Source organism: Nomascus leucogenys, chromosome 3 (genome assembly GCF_006542625.1).
Source record: "Nomascus leucogenys isolate Asia chromosome 3, Asia_NLE_v1, whole genome shotgun sequence".
Lineage (NCBI taxonomy): Eukaryota > Metazoa > Chordata > Mammalia > Primates > Hylobatidae > Nomascus > Nomascus leucogenys.
In genome coordinates this window covers 130485796-130501373 of record NC_044383.1, presented here as the reverse complement: position 1 = coordinate 130501373, position 15578 = coordinate 130485796, and the positions used below count along the sequence as shown (strand labels likewise).

The 15578-nt window shown below is 37.7% G+C and overlaps 1 protein-coding gene across 2 annotated transcripts in view; it reads right to left on the bottom strand.

Annotated features, from left to right (window-relative positions):
* Window positions 1–15578, bottom strand: part of UTRN (utrophin) — a 573765-nt gene that overhangs the window by 415816 nt on the left and 142371 nt on the right. The window contains exons 8-13 of one of the 2 annotated variants that reach the window (XM_030809793.1): window positions 13286–13401; window positions 12432–12598; window positions 7890–8093; window positions 6447–6628; window positions 5304–5454; window positions 3729–3848 (exon numbers count right to left, since the gene is read on the bottom strand). In XM_030809793.1, the coding sequence (XP_030665653.1) occupies window positions 3729–3848; window positions 5304–5454; window positions 6447–6628; window positions 7890–8093; window positions 12432–12598; window positions 13286–13401 (940 nt within the window). The remainder of the gene's footprint in view (window positions 1–3728; window positions 3849–5303; window positions 5455–6446; window positions 6629–7889; window positions 8094–12431; window positions 12599–13285; window positions 13402–15578) is intronic. The other variant, XM_030809794.1, reaches the window with a different exon arrangement.

Here is a 15578-nt window from a genome sequence, read left to right as displayed (position 1 = left end):
CTTTATTATAGCGTAACAACTTATAAAAAGTATTTTTATAAAAATTGCTTTAAAATAATACAGACTAGGCCTAGAAATGTATGAATCAGAAAAACTAATTTCCATAGAATTGAACAAATGATTTTACATAGCTAGAAACTAACATAACTAGAACTCTATCCTCTGAATCTTTGACTCCAAACCTGCTCTTTCTATTTCATTGTGGTTTTTATGAGAATATGACATTTTTACATATTATTAAAAAATAAAACAAACATATCTACTTTTTGTGCTTCAAATTTTTCAAATTTTTAGCTAAAAAAACCAGCATGTCTGTTATATTCCTTAACTCTCTTTTACATGCCAAGAAAATTTTCATCTGTAGTACCAAAATTATGAAAAATGTTTAACTTATAAAAACTGTTTTGAATAAGAGAATTTTTACGAGACTATAAAAAAATCAAATGATTTGTTCTGTTTATATTATGTGATCCATAAAAAAATTCCCCATAAGTTACATAAACTAGCAACAGAATCTTACTAGTATCAGCAATACTAAATAAATTTTATTAATTATAAAAAATCACTCTTCATGATTATTTTCTCCCAAAATCATTTTATTACAATTTTATAAATAATGATCAACAAATGTTAAAATTTATTTTTGTACTATATACATGTGAACAAGAATTATTTAATTCATACTATACTATTTTGATACTTAATATGAGAATAAGCTTTTCATAGTACAAAGGGGGAGAAAACTTAAGAGCCAGAAGATAGATTTCCAGTCTCAGCATGATAACTCATTGTCTATTTAAATCTCCAGAGGACTACTTAACCTCTCTGAATCTCAGATTCCTTACTGCTAAATAGTCAAGGCATGAATACTTAGCTCTCAGGTTATAATAACTAACTATCGCATATAAGTCTTAGAACCACTGGCTGACTTTAAATATTACAAAAGCAAAAGGACCTCACGTGATGAAATTACAGTTTGGATTTCCTCACTTAATGAGGCATCATATTTAAATAAATTGGCAACGTCTTACCAGAAAATCCAAGTATTGTTCAAATGAAATACCAATACATTTATTTGTTAAAGACTTGTAAAGATCCACTACTGCCTTTGTGCAAAAAGAAGCAATTATGGGAGGTTTCCAAAACTGTTGCTGAAATTCACATATTAATCTACCGAAAACACTGAGATATTGAATCCTACTAGGTGAAATACTCAAACTTTACTATGCACATAATTTTTCTCACATTGCAAATTCACTGCATCCCTCCCTCACCTAGATTTAGGTAGTGGGTAGAGCCTAGGAATCTACATTTTAACAAGCTCCTCAAGTGCTTCTGAGAAGAAGTCAGTGGATCACTGAATAAGATCAGTTCCTATGTGATATGGTTTGCCTGTGTCTCCGTCCAAATCTCATCTTACATTATAACTAGCACAATTCCCACACTTTTTGAGAGGAACTTGGTGGGAGGTAATTGAAGACGGGGGCAGGTCTTTCCCGTACTGTTCTCATTATAGTGAATAAGTCTCATGAGATCTGATGGTTTTATAAAAGGGAGTTTCCCTGCACAAGCTCTCTCTCTTTGCCTGCCACCATGCATGTAAGACATGACTTGCTCCTCCTTCCCTTCTGCCATGATTGTGAGGCCTCCCCAGCGATGTGGAACTGTAAGTCCATTAAACCTCTTTTTCTTCCCAGTCTCAGGTATGTCTTTATCAGCAGCATGAAAATGGACTAATATAGTAAATTGGTACCAGTAGAGTGGGGTGCTGTTGAAAAGATACCCCAAAATGTAGAAGTGACTTTGGAACTGAGTAACAGATAGAGGTTGGAAACATTTGGAGAGCTCAGAAGAAGTCAGAAAAATGTGGGAAAATTTAGGGTACCTGTGGAAGAAATTTCTAAGCAGCAAAGCATTCAGGATATGACTTGGGTGCTGTTAAAAGCATTCAGTTTTATAAAGGAAACAGATGATAAAAGTTTGAGAAATTTGCAACCTGACAAAGCAATAGAAAAGAAAATCTCATTTTCTGAGGAGAAATTCAAGCTGGCTGCAGAAATTTACATAAGTAACAAAGAGGCAAAAGTCAATCACCAAGACAATGGGGAAAACATCTCCAGGCATGTCAGAGGTCTTCACATCAGCCCCTCCCATCACAAGCCCAGAGGCCTAGGAGGAAAAAATGGTTTTGTGGGTTGGGCTCAGGGTCCCCGTGCCTTGTGCGTAGGTACTTGGTGCCCTGCATCCCAGCTGCTCCAGCCATGACTAAAAGGGGCAAAGGTACAGCTCAGGCCATGGCTTCAGAAGGTGCAAGCCACAAGCCTTGGCAGCTTCCATGTGGTGTTGAGCCTGCAGGTACACAGAGGTCAAGAATTGAGGTTTGGGAACATCCACCTAGGTTTCAGAGGATGTATGGAAACACCTGGATGTCCAGGCGGAAGTTTGCTGCAGGGGTGGGGCTCTCATGGAGAACCTCTGCTAGGGCAGTGCAGAAGGGAAATGTGGCCCAAACAGAGTCCCTACTGGGGTACCACCTAGTGGAGCAGTGAGAAGAAGGCCACTGTCCTCCAGACCCCAGGGTGGTAGATCCACTGACAGCTTGCACCGTGCACCTGGAAAAGCAGCAGACACACAACACCGGCCCATGAAACCAACCAGGAGGGGTCTATTTCCTACAAAGCCACAGGGGCAGTGCTGCCCAAGACCATGGGAACCTACCTGTTGCATAAGCGTGACCTGGATGTGAAACATGAAATCAAAGGAGATCATTTTGGAACTTTAAGATTTGACTGCCCCACCAGATTTCATACTTGAATGGGGACTGTAGCCCTTTTGTTTTGGCCAATTTCTCCCATTTGGAACAGAAGTATTTACTCTTTGCCTGTACCCCCATTGTATCTAGGAAGTAACTAACTTGCTTTTGACTTTGCGGGCTCATAGGCAGAAGGGACTTGCCTTGTCTGAGATGAGACTTTGGACTGCGGACTTTTGAGTTAATGCTGAAATAAGTTAAGACTTTGGGGGTGGTGTTGGGAAAGCACGATTGGTTGTGAAATGTGAGGACATAAGATTTGGGAGTGGCCAGGGGCGCAATGATATGGTTTGCTTGTGTCCCCATCCAAGTCTCATCTTGTACTGTAACTCCCACGATTCCTACATTTCAAGTGAGGAACCCAGTGGGAGGTAATTGATTCATGGGGGCAGGTCTTTCTCTTGCTGTTCTTGTGATAGTGAGTAAGTCTCACGAGATCTGATGGTTTTAAAAAAGGGAGTTTCCCTGCACAAGCTCTCTCTCTTTGCCTGCCACCATCCATGTAAAATGTGACTTGCTCTTCCTTCCCTTCCACCATGATTGTGAGGTCTCCCCAGCCACATGGAACTGTAAGTCCCTTAAACCTCTTTTTCTTCCCAGTCTCAGGTATGTCTTTATCAGCAGCGTGAAAACAGACTAATACGCTGTGCTTCCAAATCTTGTCATTATGCACAAGGAAGCTGGGGACTGCAACCAACACCACTCATTCACCCCAAGAGCTGAAGTAAAGGAATCAATACTTGGGTACTCCTGTAGCCCACACACTGTAGAACCCCAACTGGGAAGTACAACCAAAGGTAGGTTTTTCTACCCTTCTGGATAAAGAATGAGAAAGGACATGAAGAACAAGGGCAATATGTAATTGGGTCTCAGACCACAGGTCCCTCAGGATTATCCAACTTTACAGCACCCTTACCTGTAACTGGTCTTCTAGGATAGCTGTAGCACTCTCACCACTGTTTTCATCAACAATGACCACCATGTGAGTTAGTGAATTTACTTTCACCTGTTCAGCCTCAAGATCATTTTGCAAACTCTAGAGAAAAAAATTAAGATAAACCATTATTTCTACTTTCCCATTTACCTATTTAAAATGCACTCAGTTGTCAATAGTAATTAAGGACAGTTAATGAGGCATCATATTTAAATTTCCAATCATTACCCTAAGTGTTCTACTAATGAAACTAATCCTATCATACATCCTTACATTCCATTATCAACAAAGGCAGTTTGAGGATGCAGTGTTATAACAGACTGCAAATGGAGATATCACCACTTTTATTCAAGTTCTGGCCCTCCCTCAGAATTTATAGCATAAAGGAGTTGAATGTCCATACTAGGAATTAATACAAAAATGTAGAAGTGGTAAAGCAAAAAAGTCCAGCGCTTAAATAAACCAAGTCAGAGATCATTTTATCTAGTGTAGGACAGTATAAAGAGATAAGTAGAATGCTACATGATAGTCAAAAGTTACTCTGATTAGCTACCCAGTAAAGCAGTTAAGGAACTATGGACACCTTAGATTCTCTCACCTTTTCCATGGGAAGAGCACAGTCAATTGAATACATGTGTACAGAAAATGTATAGGCTGGGCGTGGTGGCTCACACCTTTAATCCCAGCACTTTGGGAACCCAAGGCAGGCAGATCACTTGAGTTCAGGAGTTCAAGACCAGCCTGGCCAACATGGTGAAACCCCAACTTTACTAAAAATACAAAAAATTAGCTGGGCATGGTGGCACATGCCTATAATCTCAGCTACTTGGGAGGCTGAGGTGGGAGAATTGCTTGAACCCAGGAGGCAGAGGTTGCAGTGAGCTGAGATTTTCCCATTGCACTCCAGCCTGGGTGACAGAGCGAGACTCCATCTCAAAAAAAAAAAAAAAAAAGAAAAGAAAGAAAATTTATTTAAACACTATCAATAATGTTCTCAAATGCTTCTCAGAGTTGTGTTTAATGTATCCCTAAAGTTTTACATATCAGTTACCTCAATGTTTCACTGATCAATAAAAGTCTTCAATTTACAGAGAGCATATTTTATTCTATCTTTCCTTATCTTGACTATGAAAAGTTTATCTCCTAAACTTGTGACCAAATTAAATTGCCCACCCAATTTTGGTTCCTAACTTAAAGCCTGACGCTTTCCTGGATCAGAGACGAAGAATTTGCTCTTCACCCACACACCACGTGAACGACAACATGCTTGGGTTCTTAGCCACTTACAGGGTCAAAAGAACCCTTCTCCAGTTGTATGAAAGCTACGTACTTTCATAAGAAAACTGCACATCATATATAAAATTTTACCCTGCACTTTTATCCCTGGCTCAGAAAAGTCTCATCCCCATCAATTCCACCCTGTGAGCTGCTTAATGAAGAGAACCCTGAAGAAGTGTCCCAACTTCATGTTAATGATAGACGTCATCAGCCTCTGAGATGCTAAGTGCTGCTCTTTCATATTTGATAAGGTATAAAAGAAATATGAGACAGATTTACTTTATGTTCTTCTAGCAGCTTTTGTAGAGATTTTACATCTTCGTCCAGGGGGCAAGTTTCCATCTTCTGAATGCGCTCCTCTGTGAGTGTTAACCAGGCAGAGAGCTGCTGCAGTTGCTTCTTCTGCAGTTCCATCAGCACGTCATGCAGCCTGTCCGTGGGGAGCACAGCATTATTCCTACAAGCCTTTTCCCTTTGCAAAGTCAAATATACATTCTGGGCACCGGAGATACAGGGCAAGGGAAGACACCTTGTCTAAACATTCAAGGTAGCATTTAGTCTTTAAATATAGAAGCCAGGAAAGTAAACTTTTATTTTTTCCTAAATGGAGTTCCTTAAATGCAGACAAAGAATGCAAACAGCAGCACCCTGTATTCATATCAGAATCATTGTTTCTTCAATCAGGAATTCCTGCTTATTAAATAGGCGGAAGTGGCAATGAATGCAGTTTGCTCCTTAAGACACAATACATAAAATAAAATAAACCATGAGAAAGCTTTAAAATAAAAGTCACAAAATGGAAAAATAGATCAATGCTACATAGTCCTGTCTTCACACCAAGTTAATGTTTAGCTGATTTTAATATTGCAAATAAGTAACTGCCCATATGAAATGTCTTTCCCTTTTTTTGGAAACAGTCTCACTTTGTTACCCAGGCTGCAGTGCAGTGGCTGAATCTCAGCTCACTGCAATCTCCATCTCCTGAGTTCAAGCGATCCTCATACCTCAACCTCCCAAATAGCTAGGATTACAGGCGTGGCCCACCATGCCCAGCTAATTTTTGTATTTTCAGTAGAGACGGAGTTTCGCCATGTGGCCCAGGCTGGTCTCAAACTCCTGGCCTCAAGTGATCCACCCGCGTCGGCCTCCCAAGTGCTGGGATTACAGGCACGAGCCACCACGCCTGTCCTCTTTTCCCTTTTTGTTAAGTTCTGTATTCCAACTTTTACCTTTTGGTATGGCTAACATATCAAAGGGGAAACAAAGATCATGGAGAATTCCAGCAATATTTCCCATAGAGTCTTACTTTTCCAAGGCAAGTTCTGTAATCATCTTGCTTTCACAGACATGCAGACATCTACTAGAGCTCAACTGTGCAAAGCAGCCTGTGGAATTAAGTGCATTTCTTGGCTTTCCACTCACCGGGACTGTCTGTCCATACTCTCCACCCTAAGAGCCTCCCATCTAGCATTCAGCAGGGTCATCTGTTCCTGAATCTCAAATTCCTCTTCGTCTGACAGAGTTCCTTGTGTTATCAGTTGGTTGCCTGCCTGCAGGACGCTGCCCACACTGCTCTGGTGTGCAGTCAGTTCCATCATAAAAGCCTAGAAAGGGACATTGTTATAATTTGTGAGCTACTCAGTGCAAAAAAAAAGAAAGAAAGAATACTGAACAAATTGCTAATGCCTAACCTAAATGTCAGTGATGCAGAAAAAGGTAGCCTAGTAGAGCGCAAATAAAATAGACACTGACCCCATTTTTTAAGCTCTGAAAATAGGAATAAACACCTGCCACAAGTTAAAAGAGAAATAGCTCAAAGCAAGGAATGTTGCATCTGATACTACCAGCTATTTTAAAGTAAATGCTGACTATGCTACTCATTGATCATGAACATGGAATTCTAAATAAATATAATAAATAAAAGGCCAAGTGTGGTGGCTCACACCTATAATACCAGCACTTTGGGAGGCTGAGGCAGGTGGATCACCTAGGCCAGGAGTTCAAGACCAGCCTGGACAACATGGTGAAACCCCGTCTCTAACCAAAAATACAAAAAATTATCCAGGCGTGGTGGCACATGTTTGTGGTCCCAGTTACTTGGGAGGCTGAGGCACGAGAATCGCTTGAAGCCAGGAGGTAGAAGTTGCAGTGAGCCAAGATCGTGCCACTGCACTCCAGCCTGGGTGACAGAGTAAGACTCTGTTAAAAAAAAATTATATATATATAAAATATATATTATATATATATAAAAAATAAAATATCATACTCACCCAAGAGGAACTGTTTAAAAGATATTACCACTTATATTATTTTCTATCCAAAACAATAAATAAGATCTGTCAATTAACATACCGATACAAAAGAAAAATTTAACCAAAAGAAATCTCCATATAGTGAAATTCACTATGCTGCAATATAGTATGTCCTCAAAGGGGCAGGAAACTTTTATGATATAAAAAAATACAGGAACCCTGGGTATGACATTTGTTTAATCATGCAATTAAAAAGAATAATCATTTCCTAGGGAACACTCAAATCTTAAAGATTTGGTGTATTGGTTCACTCCTTTGCTTTTGAAATATAACAATGCACTTCAGAACTGAGCAGTACTATGCAATGATTTTCATCAGTGGCTCTCCAAAACACACAAGGAGACTAAAATCTAAAATCTAATTCTGAAGCACAGTTTAATCACCCATACCAATTTTGTAACAAAGCACTATTTAAATATCACTGTTCCTGAAATAAACCATTGACCTTTCCAAAGAACAGAATTCGGCAGATAACAAATAGGAGAGTAGAGTCCCTGATTAAGGCTCAGGTCCCATGGGGGACACACCCTGCTAAGAAACTACAGATATTTACTTCATGGGTTGCAAACTGGTCTTTGACTTCTTCAACATCATCAGAAATATCATCCTGCTCCTGGAAAGTGTCCTCGGCAGAAAGCAACCAGGTCAGCACTTCCTCCAGTGCTATCTGATAGCTGTCCAGATCCATGTCAACCTCAGTGACAGTGCTGGGGGTTTCAGCTCGGGGACTCTCATGCTCCTCCTCGGGTGCTGTACTCTGTAAAAACGATGCCGAGAAAAACCCACACTTATCATGAAATCAAGAGGTGTTCAGCAAACTCACACTGTATGGCGAACCCAAAGTAGACACCACTCTGTCTTAGGCACTAATCCAATTCTCAGGAGCCAAATGGGCACTGCCATGAATGAGTCAGAAGCATGCAGTAAGTGTGCTAGGGTAGCAAAGAGTATAAAAGCAGCATGCACTCATGAATTCTGTACTCAAGGAGATTCTAATATAGTTAGGGACAGAGAACCCACATGAATCACTTCTGAACAGAAATTGAAAAACAGCTATTAGAAAAGTAAATGCCATGGTCCCAACAAGGCATGATATTTGAGTTCAACGAAGGCTAAAACAGTCAAGAAAGTTTCATAGAGGAATTGGAACATGTTAAGACTTTCCTGTAATTTAAAGAAAAAGAAAGGTGAGAATTCTGCTTTGACCCTTAGATAAATTGCTTTTGCTGAACTGCATTTTAGCATTGCATTTTAGACACTAAAAGACAGCCACACAGGCTGTTGTACTGATTGTATTTTTCTTAGGCAGTTGCCCTCTGGTTTATCTGATGGCCTTTTAGGGCTCATGGAATAAATTTCTTTCAACCTCTTTCTAAATAACTGAGTATTTCCATACATACTTTAAGAGCTTATAACCAAATTGACTCTCCCTAGTTCTTTTGTTCCCTTTCAGAGCAAGACTTCTTTAAGACTTGCCTACATTCTGTCTCTACTTTATCAACTCTCATGCATAATTTTTAAGTAGAATATTTCAAACGTACAGAAATGTATAGAGAACAATACAAAAAATGGTCAAGTATTTAACAGCTACGGTTTGGTAACATTCCCTTTAACTTCAACTTGCTATTTGCCCCATGACTCAACTGAAAAGGCTTTTACCAATGTCATCAATAACCTTCCCATTGCCAAACGGACCTTTCTAGCATCATCTTCAGGGTGACCATATAATTAACCAACAAACTAGAGTATTTTTGATGATAACTGCTCGAACAACAAATCTAAACCAGATTTGTAAGCCCAGAGAGCTGGCCACCCATGTTCCTTGCTTCAGCCCTCGGTAGCACTCCTCAAGGCTGAGCAACTTCAGCTTTCAGAAGCTTCTTTCCCTGCTTCTGTGACACTGCCCTGGTTTCCTCCTGGTTCAACAGCAGCTGCTGACTCATAAGTAATGAATCTCCTCAAAATTAAGTTCTAGGCTCTTTTTTCTCCCCTCTATATACTCTGTCTGAGTAATCTGATCTACTCCTATTGGATTTAAAGAACCACCTAGGAGTCTGGATTCCAAACTCTCATATCCCCACTATTTTCATATCTCCACTTCAGCACCTCCTAAGCATATTAAACCATGTCCATATTCAAACCCTTCACTTTCTTCCAAAGCTTGTTCCTCCTCAGGCTTCTCCATCTCAGTAGATGGCTCCTCCCTGCAACTAGGTACTCCAGCTACCAACCTGGGAGCCAGCCCCGGCTTCTCTCTCCTTCATCTTCCACATTTAATACGTAATTTTGACCTTCCTTCAAAACTTATCTCAAATCCATCCAGACCTTTCCATTTCCACGACCACCTACATCCATCTTCTAAACTGGAATACCTGCTAACAAGTGTCTTTACTTTCCTGTTTTCCCCCACCAAACACTCTCACCTTCACAATCCACAGTCCATTTCTCACACAGCAGCCAGAATGATCTTTCAAAAATGTAATCCCATCATAAGATGTAGTACCTGCTGAAAACCTTTCACTGGCTTTCCCAGTGCTCTTAAGATACAATTTAAAATTCTTAACACAGCTTACAAAAATACTGTGATAGTAAGAAACCAAGACAGAGTGACAGAGTGACAGAGAGAGAGAGACAGAGAGTTGTATTTTGATAGATTAATCAGAAAAGACTTCTCTGAAAAGGCTCCATTTAAACTGAGGAAAAATGTGCAGCCTACCATATAATAGTGGGTGGAGAAGCATTTAACAGAGGGGAACCTGCATGAACAAGAATCTTGGGGGAAAAGTGGAAAAAGTCCACTCTAACTGCAGAGCAGAGTAGCAGAGGTAGGCCACATCTTGTAAACTATAGGAGAAAACGAAGTCTTTAATGAGTATGAAGGCTGGAATAAAATGAAAACACACACAAAAGACATTTTGGAGGAAGGCTTGAAGAATCCAGGAAACTGAATATGTGAGTTAAGAAATGAACCAATCAGCACAGAGTGGAAACAGTGGATAATTAAAAGACAGATGGTGCCAAAGACAGAGAAAGATAAATGAGTTAAGTTATGGACCAAAAATCCTAAAACTGTAGAGCTAAAATAACCCCTGGGGATCATTTAGCTCCAAACCTCTATACTATAATGAGAATATCTAAGAACAAGGAAAGTTAGTGACCAGCCAAAGGTCACTGAGATAGGCACCAGCATCCATGAGGTTGAGAAGGCACTATCTAAACACAAATGTTCAGACGGTATTAATTCAAACACATAAGGAAACTTTCAACTCATGGATATTTAAAGAGAAATGCAGGAATTATTCACTGACCACCAGCGTATGTTTGTAGAAAGAACAGGGCAGAAGAAGTCTGGCTATTAGGAGAGTAGCGGATGGCAAGCTATGTCAGAGAGACGATTAAAATTTGATCACATTTTAGTTTTCAATTAACGTAATTCAGTCTCTAAGACACTAATGAAAGCTTGCAAATGAAGAGGTTAGTGTTAATACACTTGCACTTAATCAAATAGCAAATGCTTTCTGAAGTTCTTATCATGACACCCTGAGCCCTAAACAGAAGTGATTATTTTATGAACACATCATGAAAAGTAAATGAAGTCTCCTTCCTTTTTAAGAGAGAAGGTCCTTAACTATAAGAACTAAATAAAATATCTCCCCCTTCTAACAAAATGCAATAAGGAAATGAATCTAAAACCCTGTAACAAACTCAGAAGATCATCTGAGCCAACTAAAAAGGTGCATTATTAATGTAGAATAATAACTACACTTTTAGAGGCAAATGCTTCCTAGCATTTTTTTCAGTTATAGTAAATTAGGAATTTTCCTCAGCATCATTTGATATTCACTACAAAAGAGAGCCCTGGGTTCACAATCAGGCCTCATTTCTCAATCCTTTCTTTTCAATAAATTTTTTTCTTTTTCTATAAATCATGCTATTTTTGAAATGGAGGAAATAAAAGGATTGGCACATATTACCCAAAGAAAATTTAAAATAATAAGTAAATTCTCTGAATCTCAGAGGAAGGAAAACAAAGATGCTATGTCAATTCAAGACTAGTATCATAATATGGGAATTAAATAATATTTTTTGAAGAAATCTGTTAAATGAGAATGCCAAAACAAATCAAGAAGAAAAATGATAATAATGATAGCTGTTGCTTGTTGAGTGTTTATTAATGTCATTTTAGACACTTTGAATTCATTATCTTTATGAAGTTGGTGATTTTAACCACATTTTGCAGACAAAACTGTGATTGAGAGTTTAAGTAACAACCCAAAACAAGTAGCAACAGGATGAATTTAAGGTCCAGAGCCACGCTTTCTTTCTCTCTGAAATGTAGTTCTTATAATTTTGAATTCTCCATGTATGTCTTGGTTGCTTGGTCACTAGAATGTTGAATCAAGTGACTTCTAAGGTCCAATTCTTAAGATTCTCTCATCTTATGAATTATAAGGACTGGCTAGACTAAAACAGAATGAGATTAACTACGGTTTGGTTCAAACAGTGTAACTGAGCAAGAAAATAAATTATGACTTTATTTCTCTCTTTAAAAATTCATTTATATCCTGATGAATGAAATCATAGTAATCCCTTCATGAAAAGCTCACCAAGTAGTTTACCACACATTACTCCTCCTAAACGAAAGGGAAAATAAGGCTTACATTTTGATAGCCCTTGTGAGATATATAATGGAAAAAAAATCTTTTTTCAATGGCAAAAAAAGAAAGACAATTAGTACATAGAAAAAAACTAGGCTGATATGAGAAAAACCATCTTTAGCACATGACAGAAATAAAAGCTGGCAACCAGATGATGTGAAAACATAGATTCTCAGCATGTCATGCAGCAGCATGATCAACAGCCCAGTTTTGCTGGGTGAAATAAGGTATTTTCCTTCTTAATAAAGTCCATTGAGTTATGTTTTTCTATTACACGTATGTGACAGAATGCTAACTGCTAAGCTGAACTTCTTATGCAAATGTAAGCTGAGAAACCAAGATGTTCTCAGTCAAGAAAAAAACCCTCTGAAAGTGTTTTTATCTAGTACCTAGGAGAAACCAAATATGGCAAGCCAAACACCTTAATAAAATGTTACCTGTACTGGTATATTAATTGCTTCTTCTTCACATTCTTTCTTATATTTCCTTGGGAGTGTCTCTACCTCACGGATGGCATCTATAGTGACTTGCTGAGGTAGCACCTCAAACAAAGATGTTAAATACATAATTATGGATTTCTTGTCAGGAAGCTGAACGGCAACATCTAAAAGTGGAAGAATATAAGAACCAGCTTAAATTAGGTGTCCAAAATATGTGAATTGCTCAATATTAGATATAAAATAACTCTCCTTAGTACCCATAAACAATACCTAATATATAATCTTTGCAATACCAGTAAATTGCCACTTCATAATATATGAGACAAAGGCAAAAGGGATTACTTATTTTTGTTCAGTATCTCATTTTTTCAAGTTTTCCCTAAAAGCCTCCCCAAAATGGCCAAAGATAAGCTACCATATGTTACCATTTAAGATAAAGATACAGACTTTATTCATACTATGAAAATAAGTCTAGAATTCAATCCTGCAACATTTATAACTGAAGTCTTTACATCATATGCAAGAAGCTTACATAAAAATGCATTTTAATGGACTAACCAGATACTGAATTTATCTAATAATTACATTTTCTTAAAACTTTAACTCTTACTTAATTTAGATTAACTATTGTCCAGTGCTGTAGTTAAATTTCTACCGAAAAGATCCTACAAATTGCTAAGTACAAAAGTATTAATAACTGTCAGTAATAAAATGACTTGCACCTATACTCCAAAAAGGAAAAGGTTCTTCAAGTCTCATAATTCATTTTAAAAAGGACAAAGAAACACTGCTTTTCAAGAATGCAAAATTGTAAAGCAAAATCAAGGTTGAAATTAAACACTGAACAATACCTTCAGGATCTAACAGCTTTTCAATTCCCAAATAAGTCTGAGCCTTGCTGAAGGCATGTTCAAGTCTCTCAATGGGTGACATTTTGACAACTTTATCCCAGCTGAAGAGATCAGGTCTGAAAACCATGCAAATAAAATGCAGTGAAGATAAAATATGTGGAAACAAAGTAGGAATTGTTATAATCTAATACATTTTAGTTTTAGATTATTTTTATTTGTGAGGTTTTTTTGAGTTTATTTTTATATCCCAAAGGCTTGTCAAATATATACTTTAAATTAATTCACAAATATGAAAATAACAGATAATACTTTCCAAGGATCTTGTATTAGCTAAATAGGACTGCTATTTTCTGTGGTAACCATTAAGACTATAAGTAGTATATAATATTTCCCAAGGAGTAGAAGAAGAAAAGGGGGTAAGGGGGAACCTACCGATACAAAAGGAGATAAGAAATTAAAAAAACAGAAAAGAGAAATAAGCAGCTCACACTATGTGGTAAAAATGAATCTAAATATATAAATCACCACAATCAATGCTAATGGACTAAATTCTTCAATTAAAAGATCAAGATTAGCAGAACACAAAATCCAGCTCTCATCTGTTCTCAGGATATTCCTAAAACAAAAGCCTTGGAAGAGTTTCCCTCCAATCCCCTGCTTCTATGCTACTATATTGTCTAGTACTGTATTTCATTTCTGTCTTGATTTTCTCTTAATCTCACAAATTGGACATTATTGTTGCTTTGACTTACCCAAAAGTTAATCATTTTCTTTATTCAGTGCCTGTTCTTGCATGTTAGACCCATCCACCTTCTGAGATGCACTTCCCCCACTTCCCTCCCTGAATTCATCTCCCACTACTCCCCCAACTCAGGTCACTGCAGCCACTGGCCTCTCCTATGCCAGGTGCCTCCTCTGCGCTTGTCTGATGTATTTGCCTTCAGTGTGTGTACTATTTCTATATACTACACGACTTTATTATTGTCTGTCTCCCTCTGTTGGAACATAAGCTCCAGGAGAACTAAGATTTTTTGCCTGTTTTGTTCTCTGCTGTATACCCTGTGTCTAGCACATAACACCCCACACGTATTTGTTGAATCAATTAATTAATAAACGGAAAGGCATATTGGCTAAAATTCTACAGTTTCTTGATAAAAATCCCTTAACCAACCAGAAACCTAGGGCAATCTCCTTAAACTAACAAAGGAGGAGTGGGTGAATACTGGCAGGGAGGGATTCTTTAACCTCATAAAAAGTGTACCAAAAAAGCTACAAAAAATATCATTCTTATGGTAAAACACTAAAAGCACTCCTTTTGTTATCAACAACAAAAATTCTACCCGCTATCACCAATTCAAATCAACATTGCATTGAAGGACAAGGCACAATAGAGAACAAAAAAGAAAACAGAAGAAATAAAAGGATCATAATTCTAGGACATTCTAATCCCTCCTCCCCCAAAACACCTACAATCTACAGGGACAAACTCACTAAAATTTGTAAGAACTGATTAAGTTTCCAGATATAAGATGCAGAAAAGTCTATTGCACTTTTATATACCAGCAAAAAAACATAGAGGAAATGAAACTTGAGAAAAGTAATAATTTACAACAACAATAAAACATAACAAATTTTGCCTTTGGCATTTAAATCCCTGATCCATGTAGAAATTATTTTTTTTTTTTTAGTGTGGTGAAGTAAAGATCCAATGCATTTATTTATATATGGGTAATCAATTGTCCAAACCATCTATTAATCTGCAATGTCAGCTCAAGCATCTATCAGATTTTCCTGTGTAATGGAGCAATTTCTGAGTTCTTAATTTTATTAGGTTGAACCATATGAAAACACCATTCTTATATAGCAAAAACACTCACGTATTGGCAATTTCATATGGTTCAGCTTATATTGGTGTGTATACTGATAGTACTGCATAGTCTTAATTAATATAGCTTCATAGTTTTGGTTTCTTTTTGGAAAGTATTTCAGCCTGGTTCTTCTTCAGAAGTCTACTGGCTATTCTTGGGCCTCGTCTTTTATATAATTAGAATCTGTTCACAAGTTTCATTAAAGACAATTTGGCTATTTTTAATCGGGAATCCATTGAATTTACAGTTTTACTTTCGGTATGAGAAGAAAAGCTAACACAATTTTTTTGTATACATTCTCAGTGCTGAATGAGTGGGGTTGAACTATGTGAATTATTTCATATTTTTTAAATTCATAAATATGCAGGAGAAACGATGGACCTTGTATTGTGGCATTTAAGTCCTAAGGAAATAAAAACTTGATG